Source organism: Limanda limanda, chromosome 10 (genome assembly GCF_963576545.1).
Source record: "Limanda limanda chromosome 10, fLimLim1.1, whole genome shotgun sequence".
Taxonomy (NCBI): Eukaryota; Metazoa; Chordata; class Actinopteri; order Pleuronectiformes; family Pleuronectidae; genus Limanda; species Limanda limanda.
The window spans coordinates 13,102,744-13,121,502 of record NC_083645.1 but is presented as its reverse complement, the minus strand read 5'-3'; the positions used below and the strand labels follow the sequence as shown (position 1 = coordinate 13,121,502).

Here is an 18,759-nt window from a genome sequence, read left to right as displayed (position 1 = left end):
AAGGAATGCTTCCCCTGACTGTCACGTTTCAGGGATGTCTTGATTTACAGTCACACGTCTCACTGAGCTCTGGAGATTCTAATGGTGTCTGTATGAAAACTATGTTTGGTGAGTTGAGTTATTTATTTCACTCAGCTGTTTTGAGTTGATCTCCAAAGCACTTTTCATGTCACTGAAATTATGATCTGCTTATTAGGAAATAGTTCAAGTGCAGCAAGGCTTCCTGGGGTCCACCCTAAATACTTCTAATAAAAATTGAACGCACCAAAACATAAATTAAGACAATAATCTTATTTGAAATCATATATATATGTTTTTTTTTGCAAAATATATATGTATATTTGCATATTGTTCCATATAACAGTTTGATGAAAGGCCTTTTTATATGTCGTTTTCTAGCAGTGCTCCGGGTGTAACCAAACATGATCCCTCATATGAGAAGATGGAACACCTGCAGAACACAGAGAAGTTGGTCGTCCTGAGGTGATTTTCAATTCTAGTTTAATAAAATTGGTTATTTTCAAATGAGTTGATGAGATGAGACCGAATAATGACACCAGCACTGTCCAAATACAACTGATTCACAAATCAGTGTGAACACAGATCTTTGTAATGAGATTTTTCTCACAATACAACTTTGGAAATCAACAGAACTGGTGACTCGTTCTACCTCAGCCATGGAAGTTGTGTTTTCGTTGGTTTATTCCTGAGGAGGTTCCCACAAAAGCTGCTGAATCAATTCCCATCACACTTGGTGGAAGGATGGGGCCTGGACCTGAGAGGAACCTTTTACATTTTGAGGCAGACATGGATTAAAGGGAAGATTTTTTTATGTTTCTTTATAACTATTTTTAATGACAAATAAATCATCTCTGTTTTTATCTGACCATGTCCTTTCTCCTTTAAATGTCTATTGTAAGAACTGATCATCCTGTGTAGGATTGTTGGACCCCAGAGGAGGTATGTGCTCTGCGGAGTGCAGGTCTAGTTTTGCTTCTGTTTCTTTTACTTCTTTGCTTGCTGACCAGCTATTTAATTGAGAGTGTGGCTCTATCTTACAGACCATTCGAGTTGCCCGATCCAAAACCAACATCTGCTCTCTCTTTTCTGTTTTGCATCTGGGTTTTTCTTTGAGTTTTTATGGAAATGAAAGCTGGTTAGGACATTTGAATATGCCAGATTGGAAGCTGTTAAATTACACTTCTGAGCTGTGAAGATGCTGTTAAATTTATGATAGCGTTGCTTTTATCACACAGGTACATTATCAGTGATCAACAACAAACACAAAAAACAGCACATTTAAAAAGAGAAGATGTTTAATATTTGAGAATAAAGGATAAATATTTATATCAAACAGTCTACATTTAACATGCTTTTGTTTCATACACTAGTTCAAATTCAACATCCCAGACCTTCATGGTTGAAAAGAAAACCTGAAGTCATAAACAGTCCTGAGGAGAAAGAGTCAATATAGACTATATTTCCAACTAAATGTTGTAAATCTCAAACGTGCAGCACAGTGGGTAAATAAAATCACACTCAAAGAGTTGAAGTATTCCCGATGAAACTGAATGTCTTCTGTTTTATTGCCTTGAATCATAAGAGTTTCACTTCTCTGCAGGTTTTGAGAGGATTCGTTTTTTCCACACTTTTGTCGACCACTGTTACATCATAAGAAGGTTAAAATGCTCTTAAACAGGAGGAACCACAGCTTTAGGAGGAATGTGCATGCGTCTGAACTCAGCCCATTAAATCAGTCACTCCAAATTGAGATTACTTTTCGAGCTCCTGTGCTTTACCATAATAGGAATATACTTCAGGAGAAATACCTGTTTTAGGAGGGGCCATTTTATGTGATTTTCTTATCTACTTATACCTTTTTGGCTTAAACCTTCAGGTTGCCTGTCTGGACACATTATTTACATTGTGAAGTATTTCATGAACCGCACAGAAGTAACCTGAGTAGATCTAATTTCAATGTTTATTTACATTGGGACATACTGTATATGGCTAGGCATACCTTCAGTTAGGTTTTTCTATTAACCTGTTTATTTTCCTGCCAGTAAAACCTCTTTTAAGGGACCTCAAGCTAAAAAAAAATACAGTTAATGTATCTGGCAGAGAAGTAATTGAATTCACGTTGTCCAGTTATTACCCTCCAACAGAGATGGAAAAACAAATACAAAAGACCAGGGAGGCGCTTCCCCTAAAACCGTCTCCATCTCACGAAGTTGCGCGTAAAATGTGACTGTGGAGTCACCGTTCATGTAACGACGCGTCATCTGCGCTTCATAGAGTCGTATTGAAGTATGTCCAGTCAGTGTATGGCAGAGCTGTAAGAGGTGGACAGGCGAGGAGGTAGGGGACGACTGCTGCTGCCCCCCTCACATCTCCTCTGAGCCCACAGGAGAGTGGAGGGAGAGGGACCGCATGGGCATTCCTCCTCCAACACTGCGCGGAGTTCACCCTTTCAAACCACTCATTTGGAAACGCGAGGTTAAACCATGCAGAGCTGCGCCTTATAGACCAAGTTTATTTATGTTTGGTGAAGCTCTTCGTGCGAGTTGCGGTTCCAAGTCATCTGAAGCCTGCTATGGAGGACCTCTTGAGTCAAAATGAGTCTGAGCACTGACAATGTCACAGCATTTTGGAAAAACAGTTCCTCGTCGGATCTGGACGGGACTCCGGGCTTGTTCTCCCAGGTCAACTCCAGCAGCGGCTCTGGGGGGAACCACACGGAGCCCCCCAGCGAGGTGCACCTCAGCCGGGCCATCCCGCTCGCCCTGGTGCTGGGGGCTTTCATCGTGTTCGCCATCGCGGGCAACATCCTCGTCATCCTCGCGGTGGTGTGCAACAGGCACCTGCGCACCCCGACGAACTACTTCATCATCAACCTGGCCATCGCGGACCTGCTGCTGGGCACCACGGTGCTGCCGGTGTCCGCCACCCTGGAGATCCTAGACTACTGGGTGTTCGGCCGGATCTTCTGTGACATCTGGGCGGCGGTGGACGTGCTGTGCTGCACCGCGTCCATCATGAGCCTGTGCGTAATATCCATCGACCGCTACATCGGGGTGAGCCACCCGCTGCAGTACCCGGGCATCGTGACGGAGAAGCGGGCCCTGCTGGCCATGCTCGGCGTGTGGGTGCTGTCGGTGGTCATCTCCATCGGGCCTCTGTTCGGCTGGAAGCAGCCGCCGTCGCCGGACGACACGGTGTGCCCCATCACCGAGGAGCCCTTTTACGCGCTCTTCTCCTCGCTCGGCTCCTTCTACATCCCGCTCGTCGTCATCCTGGTGATGTACTGTCGGGTGTACATAGTCGCCAAGCGGACCACTAAGAACCTGGAGGCAGGTGTGATGCGTGAGAGGATGAACTCCAGCGAGCTGACCCTCAGGATCCACAAGGGGTCCCAGGTGCAGGAGCAGGACCCCGGAGCCTCCTCCGGCCCCGGGAAGGGCCGCGCGCAACAAGCGAGGAGTTCCCTGACGGTGAAACTTCTGAAGTTCTCCCGGGAGAAGAAAGCAGCAAAAACTTTGGGAGTGGTGGTCGGCATGTTTACTCTCTGCTGGCTGCCCTTCTTTCTCGCCTTACCCATAGGTAGGTTTCCCTGGATCCTCTCTGATACTGATTCTGTTATTCTGTCAATAATGAAACTCATGTTTGGCCATTTACAAAAATCAATTTCCTCACAGCCCATTCCATTAAACAAAACGTCATAATATTCAACTAGTTAAAAGGCATCTTGCAGAAAATATACGACAGTCTGGATGTCTGTATAGAAGTTAATCTGAGGCAGTGAAAGTCTGCTGCAGGCCTTGTAAATCATATCTATAGCTGTCACTGGGAAAGTCTCCTGGGCAACATTTACTTCTCTGAATTGCAACCAAACCTCTGTGTGGGCTTTGATATACTGGAGTGGTCGTTTTATACTGCACAAATAAAAAAAATTGCATCAGCCATATATAAGTGCAGCATTCAATATGCTTTAGTATTTCCCCCGACTTCCCAGTGTCTGTTAATGTGATTAAGTTAGTTTGCATCATAGTTTACTACGCAGACTTTAACTTTGGATATGCTGTGAGATCCTGCAGTTCTGCACCATTTACTCAGTAAATCCAAAACACTGCTGACTGTGTAGCCTCTGAATTCAGGTCCTGTAATAAGGGATAAAACCATGTTTTTAAGAGTCTGAGGAGGAATTTTTCTCAAGCTTATCCAAACATTATTAGTGTTATTGTTGCATTAGTCACTGAGTCACAGTTAATCTCTCCCGATGCAACAAACACACTCCTTGTGTGCCAAGTGAGGAGTAGGTTTCCCCCTCCCCTCCCTGCTCAATTCATCAAGAGGCCTGTAGGCAGGGCCGCTTTTAGATTTTTGGGGGCCCTATGCAAAATCTTGTTTAGGGTTGGCCTGAGGCATATCATACCCCTGATTACAAATCTTTCTACAAGTTGTGTTATGATAAATTATTTTACATCAGCTACACTGGCATAATCAGCTATTGTCACAAATGCTAACAATCTTAAGACATTATTCTACATTTACATACTGTAGGAATGAATACAAATATTCGAAAAATCTAATTAGGAAATAGTGTAAACTAACGATGCAATATGGCAATATTGTTATGTAGGACATGGGATAATAAGGACAATAGTAAATGTTAGCCACATTCTGAGCTGTAGCCAATAGGAAGCACAGGTGGGGGGAGCATGTCAGTTGAGGTGACGTCCTATTTGACCTTGGAGAAAGCAGATGATAAAAAATGTTATGGAACATTCAGAGGAATATGATCCAAATCTATGGTGATTTACCTCATCTATAAAGTGTATATATATTTTAAGATGTTCAATTTTAAAAAATCAAAAATGATAGCTATAAAGAATATAATATTATATTATATACCTGCTCTTCCTCTATCCTTCCCTTCTCTATACCTTCCTCTTGTCCTCTCATTTTCATCTGTGTTGGTGAATAAAGTAAACACAGGGACAGTGTCACGTGTATTTGCAATAATAAAATTGAACTGCCCCCGCTGGGGTAATCTAAAAGAAATACAATACATGTACAATATACAATATATAATTAGAATAAACATACGGTATATATATATAGGGGCTCCTTATTTTAAACATGCAATTCAATCCTTGTGATAAATTGAGATATAACGATTAAGTAATTCATCCCAAGTTTATGTCTGACATTGGTTTGATGTGACTGATGTTAGCTTGCTGTGTAGTCATTTTTCAATCAAGTGAAACTAGCCAGCATCATGGTGGATAGCCTGTGCCTAAAGCTATTGGTCAGTTCATGTCTGTACCAAAGTATAGTTGTTATAGTTTAAAACTTTCATAATATACACAGCCGGGAGAAAATAACATGGGCCGGGCACATCAGGGCCCCTTGGCGATCACAGGGCCATATGCACATGGTTAGTCTTTGATAAGCAAGACACCGCTCTGCTCCTGGTCCAGGCTCCCTGAAGCCACTGCTCCCGGCAAGTATTCAACCCTCCACTGACATGGCTGTTTAAAAACCTGCAGAATTTTTTTTACCAAAATGGTTGTGCCATGCTGTATTGTGGGGAGGAAGTTCAGTAAACATCAAGTCTTTGTTGATGACGTTTGGACCAAAGGGATTAGTCACCTACATGCATGGCTGCAGTATTTCAAATCATGGTTTTGCCTGATTGCAACAATCCCTTGTGGCACTGGGGGTTGTGACTGTTTGTTTGCATTTATCGTGGACACATGAATGTGTTGATGCCCCTGGCTTAAAGCTGCAGCTCATCACGTCCTCACATGGACAAACGCAAACACAGAAGTCCCTGGGGCAGGATCACTATGCAGTGTCACATAGCGAGATTAACTTTCTCAGTAACATACCATGAGCACCCAACATTTGCAATTTTCCAATTTGTGATATGCAGAGGTCTCAAGAGAGCAGGGGTTCAGGAGGGAGGGACCTGTTTACATAAGATTAATCAACAAAGAGGCAAGAAAGCTCCCAAGGTTACGTTTCTCTATTCAACCTCTGCTGTAGCATACTAATGCACAATAAACATTATTGCATGGTTTTTTTGGGGGGGTGGGGGGGTTGTAACTGGAATCAAAGCATGCAAACAAGTTCAACAGGGATCTGGGGACAATGCAGCTATTGCACATCCACGATATCACAGCAGGCCACTGACACTGCTCTCACACTGAAGCCTCCTCTCAAACTGAAGTTTCTTAGTTGAAGTTTGTGTCCCTGCTCAGTGCTGTGACTCACGTCAGAGCTGAGCAGCCTGAGAGGGCAGCAACTCTCTCCTGGTGTCGCTCCCTCAGCATCCACTGGCCTACGCCCACAGAGTGGGATTTCCTGCCTCACACTTGTTATTACTCTGATACTTCCTCTGCATACTGTCACTAATATGTAATTTATGAGGGAGTTTCTGTGCGTGTGCCTGTGGCGGTTGATGTGCTGTGCGTGTGGAGGGGTGATGAAGTATTAATGTGTGTTTATGTGCCTATATGCACGTACGGCCATGTATGTTTTCAGCGATTGTGTCAGTGAGGCAGCAGCTGCTTCTCTCTCGCCGCTGATTTAAAAAAGATTGAAGATGATAGTGATGCTGCCACCAAGAGCTACTCAAATGCAGCTTAAATACATATCTGAACTCTCACCTTCACATAAAACTGATTTTAAATCTATGAATACCTTGCTTTTTGTATAAACATTTATTTGTATAACTGGCAAGCATGTGGCTACAGTATGAGTGATTCTATTTCAGGTCATGTTCTTTTTCAGCTCCTTTTAGGCCTTTAATTTGGAGCAAAGAAAGATATACACAGACTCCATGACTATAAACAGTAAATCAATGATTTTAAGTTAGTGTCGGTACGTTGGACAAAAAGCAGCCGAAAAACACACACACAAACACACACTCACACAGCGCTGTCCAACTTGACTTCTTATGTCAATGCAGGCAATACAACTAAACCATAAGTTAATTCATAAATCCTTCACTCCATGTGGCACCATTAACACCGGATTACAGTAATAATTACAGACGAGTGCAGACAGTGGATGAAACAGGCTTTTTAAGAAGCGGATACTTTCCAGGTCATTAAAGCAACCAAACGCTTTTAATAAGCTCTCAAACTGCATCAAGCAGATCTATATTAGTCTCTTTTAGTACATTGAGCAGTAAGCTGGTTAATATAAAATGTCCCGAAATACTGTTAATGTCAAAATTTGTCAAACATTAACATTTGTTATAGTTATGATGCTGTAGATGTCCTTGTAAATATCACAATATTGGATTGTGTTCTCACAGAGCAGCTAAAGATAGTTAAAGCACACAGAGGTTTATTTTAAATTCTTGTAACCTGATATTGACAATTTGAAATGTTTGTATTCGGTCTATTTTGCAGTCAAATTAGTAACTTAAGCTGTTTTCCAACATGAGCTCTGAGAACAGGGCCCAGATATTTTCTGGAATTTGTATTTGACATGTTAGGATGGCAGCAGCAGATTGTCTGGGTCAGACACATTCACAGGAACAGGAAAATGTCCGGAACGTTCAGGGAAGGGCTGGTGTCTGGGGCGAGCAAGCAGGAGGATGGACCTCTCATATAAATTCCACTGTGGATATCATGTGTTTTTTTAAAGCACATCAACATCGGCACAGACCCATATCTCCAAAAGCTCTTGAATCTTCTTGTCTTTCCAAGTTGACGTCAGCGACAGCATCTTCGTGTTTGGTGCCTATTTTCATCCTGAGATATTTATAGTCTTTTAGTTGTGTTTTGTTCAGTTTTGCTCCAATCACATGTTAGAAACATCTCGCTCCTACTCGCTCGCCTTGAATTTCTGTGGACATTTTCCTGCTGTATTCTCACATGAGCTTACTTGGACATTTTCCGGACATTCTACAAGGAGAAAGAAGTTTCACAATACATCAGGATCAACTGACTTCACAAACAGCAACTCTGGATGATCTCAGAACTTAGTGCATGTCTGAAAGCAACTTTATCAAGGATCACTGGAACAGGCACTTGAAGAATAATCTGAATAAAAGGGGGTACACAACAAACCTTTACTTAACATAACTTATTTTCTTTTACATTATTAGTCTGCTGATTGCTGGAGCAAATATTCATCTTAAAGAAGGTGGAACTAGTCTGTGTTTGTCATTGAAACATAGTCACCCTTTAATTTATTGTCTTTTCCTTCGTTGTCATCGCCTTACTCAACCAAAGGGAAATCATTAGTGCTCAGGGGGATGCAGCATGTTATATCATTGCACACATTTTCCCGCAGCTCTTTAACACCCAGCACAGCCACTAATGTCCTGTGAAGGGCTCACATTTAACAACTGGTGCAGGCAGTGAGCTCAAATGTGAGAGAAACCAACACTTGGAGGTGTTAACCAATTGTTTCCATGTACGTGTTTGCTGGGAGAGATGCTGCGACTGTGTGAATGTCTGCTTGCTGTGTGTGTATGGTGCACTTTTATTTTGTGGCTGCCACGAGCTGGTCGGCCCTGGTGCTCCGGGGGTAATTGAAATCGTTTTTGAAGGGGGAAAATAATGAGAGTGCTAAGTGTCAAAGCGATGGAAGAAAGAGTAAGTGGCTGAGCTCGAGGGGCCACAGGGCAGCGGGGGGGGGGGGGGGGGTGAGGGCCAGGGACCCTGCAACGTCAACCCAATTTCCCTAAAAATAGCTTCATGCTATGGTTTCATTGAAAGCAATATGCAAGGGCAATAACACTTCTGTCCTTTTAGATCAAAACATATTAATCCTATTTATGGCTTTGTGATGAAACAGGTTGTGTGCGTGTGTTTGGTAGAGGTTTTACTAATGTTGTGGGGTCATCAATCTGTTTATACAGTCACATTATGGAGACTTGTCTTCCTCATGGGGACAAAAAGCAAGACTATATAACACAAATAATTGAATGCTAAGATGATGACATTTCTTAAGATAAGGTTTAGGTTTAGGTTTAGGTTAAGGCTTAGGGTTAGGGTTAATGGTTAGAGTAAGGGTAGGTAATAACTATGGTTAAGTGTCCAGTATATCAATGTATTTAATGTCGCCATGGAGAAACGACTGTGTGCATGGTGTGTGTGTGTGTGTGTGTGTGTGTGTGTGTGTGTGTGTGTGTGTGTGTGTGTGTGTGCGCGCGCGTGTGAGTGTGTGTGTGAGTGTGTGTGTGTGTGTGTGTGTGTGTGTGTGTTTGTGTGTGTGTGCTCGGCCCATGGCACAAAATAGGTATTGCTTCTTCCAACAGTGACAATAACAGGATGCCTTGCTTAGTTAAGATGTTCCTGAGTTTGACTGTAAGACATGCGGTGTGTAGGGTGTGTACGTGTGTGTGTGTGCGCGTCCTCAGGAAGGAGGTACAAACATTTCTCTTAGCAGAAGTGGTGAGACCACCAATAATAACTCTCCCACCGCTATCTCCACACCTTTGTCTTTCAGCCGAGACCCTTGCATCCTCTGCTGTTTATACTATGGCCTTTCAACATAAACACTCTTCATGCGACAAAAATGGAGCGCATTCACACAGGACCAAAACATACCAAAATATGCCATATCTGTTGACAGGGAGATGTTGTAAATCCGATTTCCTGCTCTTTCATCTGGTGCTGGTGTAGAAAATAGACACCTTTTGTTCTGTGTAGGGGTCTCCAGCTGTTCAGGGACCTTTCCTTGGAGCCAGGTAGAGACAGACAGACAGACCAGACAGCTAGATAGCTAGATATATATAGATATATATAGATAGATAGATAGATAGATAGATAGATAGATAGATAGATAGATAGATAGATAGATAGATAGATACATAGATAGATAGATAGATAGATAGATAGATAGATAGATAGATAGATAGATAGATAGATAGATAGATAGATAGATAGATAGATAGATAGATAGATAGATAGATAGATAGATAGATAGATAGATAGATAGATAGATAGATAGATAGATAGATAGATAGAGATAGATAGATAGATAGATAGATAGATAGATAGATAGATAGATAGATAGATAGATAGATAGATAGATAGATAGATAGATAGATAGATAGATAGATAGATAGATACATACATACATACATACATACATACATACATACATACATACATACATACATACATACATACATACATACATACATACATACATACATACATACATACATACATACATACATACATACATACATACATACATACATACATACATACATACATACATACATACATACATACATACATACATACATACATACATACATACATACATACATACATACATACATACATACATACATACATACATACATACATACATACATACATACATACATACATACATACATACATACATACATACATACATACATACATACATACATACATACATACATACATACATACATACATACATACATACATACATACATACATACATACATACATACATACATACATACATACATACATACATACATAGATAGATAGATGTGTAATTTGTGGCAAATCTTGAAGGCGTCTTTTGCATTTTGAAATATTTAATGTATAAAATAATTAAAAGATTCATCTGTATTTCATTTTTAGTTCAGCTTCTGTTTGTATCGTATTTGTGTTAAGTTTCAATAGAGTGAGACACAAGAAAAATCATGATAATTTATAATGAAGTTATTATTGTTTTCTACCAGTTACTGCCACCACAGGCAGGCAGACAAAGGGTGAGTCGAGAATGACCAAGTTTAAGTTCATTCCAACTCTGACATCATACAGTCATACAGTTATGTAATCACATTCAAGTGGCGCTCCAGAAGAGAAAATAACATGATGTGAAAATGCCAGCCACTGAGAAGAGGCCCATTTATCCACAGTAAAGGAGGCCAAGACACAACCAGACAGCAGTTTCCTCTCACAGTCTGGCAGCTAGAGCACCCACGATCACACACACAGAAGCAGACGCACACAAACACACACAGCTGTATCTCTCTCATTTAGGAGCCACTGAGTTAAATTCACGTGTATTTTGTCATGTTGTCGTACAACGACTTTCATTGAGGTTAACCAAGTGACTGAAGTAGTGTTTGTGTGTGTGTGTGTTGTCTCTGTATCATGACTATTAAATATCTTCTGTGATGTTTTCCATAGTTGCAATGGGAGTTTTTCCCTATCTTTATTCAAGAGCGTGGTCTTGCAGTTTGAGAGCAGGGTGTTCCCGCCCCGATTCTGTGATTTTTCCACTAAGAACCCTGCGCTTGCACTCAGATAGCCGCTGCATGTGCTTAGAGCTGCTCCGCTTGTGCTCAAACTGTACGCTTGTACGCTTGCACTCAGATGTTTCGTTGCTCGGACAGATTTCCTGCAGATTTTTACTCTGCTCTCAGATTTTTTTTCTTCTGCTCTTGTCCATATTCTTAAACCAGTAAGACACCTGTTGAAACCTGATCCCACCAGTTAAAGCACAAGCAGAGAAATTCTAAGCCCAAACAGGGGTTTGAGTGCTAGCGCAGGGTTGTGAGTGAAAACATCACAAAATCTTAACGTAAAATCATAAAGTCCTGCTCTCAAACTGAAAGACATTACTCTTACACACAGATAGGGAAAAACCTCATAAGTTGTCGGTATACACACAAGCTTCGTTTTGTGGCATCAAACAGAAACAGTGTTATTTTTTATATTTTATTTTCCACTAATAATGTGGAAGCAATCCCCGTCCCTGTCTGCAACATTTCCCCCCAAAGGCTATGAACGAAACGATGCACCTTGGCCCGTTAAAGATAATTGTTAAAGCTTGTGATCTGATTTTCATGAAGAGCGGCAGCGTCTGTGAGCCCATAATATCATACAAGTAATTCACACACTTGAAATCCTGAGATTACGGAGCATCCTCAGTCTTTTCAGAAACCTGATATTAATTTAAGAATTTGGGTTGGTGTCAAGAAACAAACTTCTACTTAAATCTACCCACGCACACAAACACACAGTCCTTTTTTCTTAGATTTTCTCTTTCTTTGATTCTTTTATTCTTCCACAATAATATCACACTTGGTTATTAATCCCCTTTATCCTCAGGCCTCCCCCTCTTACCTCATTAGTTTGTTAGATATTCTTTCTCTATTTCAGCTCGGCCACAGAAAAAAGCCCAACACGGACGGATTAATGCAATTTAGCGAGTGCAGGCTAAGCTCCCTCTCTAGCATAAGTGACTAACCTGTTTTTAGATACTTTGCAGTGTTGTTATTTATTGCCTCTAACTCCTTATCTGAATCCATATGCACACACAACTTCAGCTGTGTAGCAGTATACTTGTTTTTGCACCAACATCCATCTAGAGGTGCTGGAAAAGGAAAGCTTGTGGTAGTGCAACCTCCATAACCTCCCAGAGAATGTGCTGCCACTTTTTCTCCAAGTTCAGCGTACACACTTTTCTTATCTCTCCCTGGAGTATTCATTCATTCAAATGAACCGCGAAAGGGCAACCACACATGCTTTTTGACAAGGAAGCACTTTATCTGCTAATGAAGATGCTCACAAGGTCTTTGCTGTAATGATAAACGATGTGTAGAGCCCACAGTCCCCTCTGGCCATTTATTCTGCTGCTTCATATCACTGTGCTACTCTGTTATTCTTGATAAATGCTGCCACCTACTGGATATAATCAATCACAGACAGGATCAATAGGCTGCACTTAAATAACACTGCCCTGATGGAGCACGTTGAATACAGATTATTCATCTATGTCATTCTAACTAAGTATTTCCAACACTATATAACCAGTTTCAGCGTCTTGCAAGTGGCATTGATCTTCTCATCAAACCCTTGGCATCAGAGCAAACAAGCATATTTCTCCAAATGTTGAAGTATTGCTTTAAATGTTCAGTGTGTTAGATTTAGATGAAATGATATATTGGCAGAAATTCACTTTAAAATAGCACTTGTGATTTTTTCTCTAGTGTTTTTCTAAATCTCATGAATTGTTGTTTTCTCAACCGTAGAATGGGCCCTTAATTTTTAAATACTTTATATTTACATCTTGAGTGGGTCCTCTCTTCAGAGGCCATCATGTTTTTTACAGTAGCCAAGACCCGACAAACTAAATACCTTTTGATTTTTTATGACAACTAAAGGTTTCCACAGGTTCTCTTTAGTGTTTGGAAGGGGATAATGAGGTGAGGGATATTCAGCTGCAACATGCACATTCACCACTAGATGTCACTTTATTCTACCCGCTGAACCTTTACGGAGTTCATTTGAGTTGTCACAAAGCTGGACATTAACCTTTGAATCAATGTTTCCCCTCTCCCCACTGTCCTTTCTCCAGGGTCTTTTAATGTGAACCTGCGCCCACCTGAGGTCCTCTTCAAAGTCATCTTCTGGTTAGGCTACTTCAACAGCTGCCTGAACCCCATCATCTACCCCTACTACAGTCGTGAGTTCAAGCTGGCTTTCATTCGCATCCTGAGGTGCCAATTTAATCAGCGCAAACATCCCGGCTGGAGAGCCTACAACTACCGCTCCTCCAACATCAGCGCCTCTGGAAACTCGCGAAAAGGCTCAGCTGACCACAATTCCAGCTGCTTGAACGGCAGCCAGCGTACTCTGCCATCCTCTGCCAGTCCGAGCCCCAGCCACCTGAGCAAGGGGCTGCCATCTTGCCCAGAGGGGGAGACACTGTATATCTGGGGGGAGACCACCCCAACTCCCTCCACGCCTAATCTGCTGCCCGGCAGCGCCGCAGACCACCAGCAGAGAGCACTGAGGGGGGAGGTCAGAGGGGGAAAACGAGACGAGGAGACCACCGGTGGTTTTTTATCTTTCTCCTTTGTGAAGAACCGAGACAAGAGGGGGCTCAACCAGGACAGCTTCGTGCCGGAGGACAAGGTGTGACTGTTGGGCCTCACTGAGCTGTGACTCTTTCAGTCTTTGTTGGGATTAAAGTCTCCTACACTGTGTGTATGTAGAATTTCACACAGGTTTGCTGCAGTCACTGTATATGGTCCATCCGTCAGTGGATTTTCTTTATCATTAGTGGTCAATGTAAGGTGAAGATAACTTAGTATTGACTATGCTGCTGTGTCACAGATATTTGTCTTCTATTTTACTGTATCTGCGGTTGACATATAGGTTTCTTTCATTGGACAGTCAGAAATTAAAGACAGATCATCAAAACCACTGTTGGGGTTGGAGAGACAGCGGTGCATGCTTGATTTAACAACAACGTCATCCAAAAGGAAAAGGACATAATTCTAGAAAAGAACTGTAACACAAAGTTGTCAGCCCTGTAAAAAGAATGGACATGACAAAAAACAAAAAAACTGTCGTGAAGAGACCAATGATGACCTTTGCCGTCCAGTAACTTGATATCTTTGTGGTATGTTGTGGAAATAAAGTATAACCTGGTTTATCTGTTGTGCGCACAATCATCAGACGTCATCGTATTTGTATATTTGATTTACAAAACGTTCTGAATATCAATATTGGGAATGTGATTGATACGTAAATAAACTTAAATATGACTGTATCTCAAACTCTTAATTACTCGTTATAGTTTGTGGATTTAAAAAAAAAAAAAAACACATATTATTCCCGTAGGTGATTCATTGCATTTTTATTCGTATAGCAACCAATCACAAAATAGATGATCTCACCTTAGACAGTAAGATGGAGACAGTACTGAAAAACTCAATATTTCCGGGCAAACACATGGCGAAAAACTGGAAGAAACCCCTATAGCATCACCAAGATTAATGAGAGAGAGAGAGAGAGAGAGAGAGAGAGAGAGAGAGAGAGAGAGAGAGAGAGAGAGAGAGAGAGAGAGAGAGAGAGATACCAGGAACAGTTGTGTAACCATCACAGCAATTTATAAGTGTAATGACGTTATTAATGATAGCAGCACCAATTCATTAATAACAGTAGTAATAATAACATTAATTGGTAAGTACTGTCAGATCTACATTCAAAATACAGAGAGAGAGAGAGAGAGAGAGAGAGAGAGAGAGAGAGAGAGAGAGAGAGAGAGAGATAGAGAGATACCAGGAACAGTTGTGTAACCATCACAGCAATTTATAAGTGTAATGACGTTATTAATGATAGCAGCACCAATTCATTAATAACAGTAGTAATAATAACATTAATTGGTAAGTACTGTCAGATCTACATTCAAAATACAGAGAGAGAGAGAGAGAGAGAGAGAGAGAGAACTAAAAACACAAAGTCAGTGACATGTGGTAATATAAAGAGCCGAGAGAAAGAGAAGAACTCAATGTAGCATGGGAGTGTTGTAAGCTGTTCACCAGACTCTGTGGCGCAACGGTAGCGCGTCTGACTCCAGATCAGAAGGTTGCGTGTTCAAATCACGTCAGGGTCACATGATTTCTTTATTGTGGTAGTGCAAGCCAATAACTGGAATGAAGTTCTGAACCAATCTATGAAACCAATGCTGAGCATTAGAGGCACATGTGACTCCATATAAATGGTTTGTGTGTTTTTATCACATCATGAGAAACTTCCTGAAATGAGGTTCAATTTTTTCAGGGACTCCCCCTGAAAGACCTGACACTGTAAGCACTCGGGTGTTACTGTCAGCACCTCCTGAGTAGTTCATTCTTCTGCATGTTCCAGATGTATTTGGAACAAACATTTTCTGGTTAGTTTGTTAGAAGCAGACAGTTCATCCGATCTCTGCTGCACAAAGTGTATAAACAGCAGGTTTCTCTGACAGATGAAGGAGTTCAGGATGTGCAGAACGGTTCAGTGGGGCACGGTTGCGACACTTGAATATATATAGAGAGCGCATGTATTTTCTAAACATATATTTCTTTTCTCTCACACATTGAGCTGGAACTGAACTGACCTTAAAAGGTCCAAACCTCCATTCAGAGGAGAGCACTTAATCTTACAGCACTTCTCACATGTTTCCTTTCCACTTACGCGCTTCAGTTTACATCGAGGGATGAGGCGGCCGCTGCAGTGCAAGGTGAAGGAGCAGCATCTCACACAGACTGAGATTTCAAGCAGTGTTTCAGTTCTGCTTCCGCCCAACACATGTCCTCAGGATTTGTTTCCTGCCCTTCGACAGACCTGTCAGTCGTTTCCTGGTCAGAATTAATTTCAGCTCTTTGGCTGTTCACCTGTTTCCGCTCCTTAAGATTCAACATGTCCACACTGGTCCTACAAGTATAATGGTGGGAAAGAATGTTTTCAAAGACGCTCTGTGTTAGTATAATTGAAGAGTTAATAAATAAGTAAACTTAAATAAGTATTTGAAAACATAATAGTAATAATAATAGTCATGTGATGAATATACAAGGATGAATGAAAATGTGTTTTTACAAAATATATATACAATAATAAGGTTAAAAAAAATCACTAGTACAAGGCATGATAAGAACAAATATGTCATTTGATATAGCAGTGTGTGTGCCTGGGTGCGTGTGTGCGTGCATGCGTGAATGTGTGTTTGTGTGTGTGTGTGTTATTCATAGTGTTCACACCTGTTGATGTTCCTCAGAATCCCCTTGTGCGTTAGGCTTACATTTCTTTCTCTTGTTTATTTGCCCATCTGGCTCATTCATTTATTAAAATAATATACCAGCAGCGACCGCCTGTGTTTCTGTTGCCACTAACCCTGACAGACAGAACCACTCTGGCACATAGTTCACCCACTAATCGATCAAGAACATACTGTGATTCACCTCGTTGTGGTTGGGGTGTACTGGTTGTGGTTCAATTGTTGATTTTGTCTTGTTAGTACAAACAGTTCTCAAGAATAACTTTTCAAAGCCTCAACTTCAGCTGCTCACTGCACTACATAGAGTTTCATCCCTGAACCTCACAGGTAGAAAGAAGAGTTCACTAAAGCTGAACATATACATCAGCCCTGTGTTCTGAGCATTGTACTACATGATACAAGTCCTAACATGCAGAGGAAATCTTATCACACGACAGAAGTGCTGGAAGAACCTGAAAGTGACAGGGGCAAGGGAATAACTAGGATCTTCGTCCTATTAGATCACTGTCTTTAAAACAAGGTGATAACTGTGTTGGAAAAACATTGCTGGCATGTCTCACACATGAGGGGTGAGGTAGAGAACATGTGCGACGAGAGGAGGAGAGAGGGTTTGGCAGTGATTCAGAACAGAAGGCCACTCCTCTCTTCTTATTGAACTCATTCACTCGGTCGCTCCTTTCTTTCACCATCATGGCTTTCACCGGGAAATATGAGCTGGAGAGTCAGGAGAACTACGAGGAGTTCCTGGAAGTTTTGGGTATATTAGTTTCTTTGTGGATAAACACGAGCTGTCATTCATTTAAAGTTTGTTGACTGTCTTCATTTGGGATTTCGACCACTCTGTGACAGGGCTTCTCAACGCCAAGACCGACCACAAAGTGGTGACGGACGTGGTTCAGGACGGGAACCACTTCACCTGGACGCAATCCATCCCCAACTGGACCTGGTCCAATAGCTTCACCATTGGCCAGGAGTGTGAGCTGTTGACGATGAAGGGCCCCAAATTCAAGGTAAGCTCACGACAGATGAGTTTTCATATACCGGACCTACATCGCTCGTTTCCCTCTGTGACCTTTTATCCTTGTGACCTTTAGGCCACGGTCACGATGGCCGACAGCAAGATTTCAATAGAGTTTCCTCAGTACAACTTCACAGCAGAGATGAGTGAAGATAAACTAGTGATGGTAAGAGAAGCACTCGCTCAAACTTTGACCGCCACGATACTGACTCAATGTAACCTTAATGTGACCGAAATGTAAGCTGCAGTTTGTTTTATATTCACTTTTTCTTTCCCACTCTATTTTCTGCAGATCTGCATAACTCCAGGAGAGAAGGGTGTGACTTTCAAAAGAGTCAGCAAAAGGATCTAACGCTGCGAGACTCAACATGCAGCATTGGAGGAGAGGCTGTGGGAGGCAGAGGAACCCATAATGAAAATGCCTCCACCAGTTTAAAAATGCATTCACCATGTGTATCAAGGAGCAAGTGGGATTTTCTGGTGCATACTTTCAGTTTTACTGAAAGAAATGTAAAAAACAAACCAACTAGGCTGTGCTATCTGTTGTATTTCTACAAACCGTCCACCAGGAACAGTATTCCTCTTTGATTCAATAAAGAAGAAAAATGAACAAAGGAGCAGTAATGACATTTTCTTAAAATTGGTTTCAGCTCTCGATATTGAATTGATAATATTTCTTCCTAATTTAAAGACCTATACATTAAAAAAACATATTAAACATGCCTCATATGCCAGTTCCCTAATCTGAACATTTGGAGCAGAGATAATTTATCATTATTGTTATGGTTATTATTTAATCTCTCTATTTGTTTGCTGGTAAATTAGATTATGCAAAAACTACTGGATGAAATTCCAACTTGGTAGAAGGATGTGGAGTCAGGGAAGATCCAGATCACAGGGCGGTTTCAGATTATTTTTTTTTATCCCTTTCTAATTTAACGAAAGAATGCTTGGCACCTCCATTAAACAGAAAAGGTGTGTTGTAGAGGCACGAGTGGATCAAATACTGCTCCCACACACTGTCCAACTTGCAATCTGTGATTCATTATGCTGTATAACGTTTCGGTACTAGACCTTCGTTAGGCCAACCTCTTCGAATTTAAAATTTTCACTGTTAACCGACAGAATCCTTCTTTGACCTTGATGATAGAATCAGGCATATTCAGGGAAGTGATATATATTTAGTGTGTGAAATGTGATGCAGCTTGTTT

The 18,759-nt window shown here is 41.3% G+C and overlaps 2 protein-coding genes and 1 non-coding gene across 3 annotated transcripts; all 3 read left to right on the top strand.

Annotated features, from left to right (window-relative positions):
- The first annotated feature begins 2,525 nt into the window (after window positions 1-2,525).
- Window positions 2,526-14,555, top strand: LOC133011954 (alpha-1A adrenergic receptor-like). The gene is made up of 2 exons (XM_061079898.1): window positions 2,526-3,600; window positions 13,342-14,555. Exons 1-2 carry the CDS (start codon window positions 2,616-2,618, stop codon window positions 13,905-13,907), a joined length of 1,551 nt encoding a protein of 516 aa, XP_060935881.1. The 5' UTR covers window positions 2,526-2,615; the 3' UTR covers window positions 13,908-14,555.
- A 760-nt stretch (window positions 14,556-15,315) lies between these two features.
- On the top strand, window positions 15,316-15,387 carry trnaw-cca (transfer RNA tryptophan (anticodon CCA)). The gene has a single exon. It is a non-coding gene; the product is annotated as a tRNA-Trp (tRNA).
- Window positions 15,388-17,220: 1,833 nt separating this feature from the next.
- On the top strand, window positions 17,221-17,900 carry LOC133012254 (gastrotropin-like). The gene is made up of 4 exons (XM_061080232.1): window positions 17,221-17,287; window positions 17,380-17,540; window positions 17,625-17,714; window positions 17,841-17,900. The coding sequence occupies exons 1-4, from the start codon at window positions 17,221-17,223 to the stop codon at window positions 17,898-17,900; spliced, it is 378 nt and encodes a 125-aa protein (XP_060936215.1).
- Window positions 17,901-18,759: the final 859 nt, after the last annotated feature.

Coding starts and splice junctions, on each gene's coding strand:
- LOC133011954 (XM_061079898.1), top strand. CDS start 2,616: ATGAGTCTGAGCACTGACAATGTCACAGCATTTTGGAAAAACAGTTCC. Junction 3,601..13,341: donor CTTTCTCGCCTTACCCATAG/GTAGGTTTCCCT, acceptor TCCTTTCTCCAG/GGTCTTTTAATGTGAACCTG.
- LOC133012254 (XM_061080232.1), top strand. CDS start 17,221: ATGGCTTTCACCGGGAAATATGAGCTGGAGAGTCAGGAGAACTACGAG. Junction 17,288..17,379: donor GGAGTTCCTGGAAGTTTTGG/GTATATTAGTTT, acceptor ACTCTGTGACAG/GGCTTCTCAACGCCAAGACC. Junction 17,715..17,840: donor GTGAAGATAAACTAGTGATG/GTAAGAGAAGCA, acceptor TATTTTCTGCAG/ATCTGCATAACTCCAGGAGA.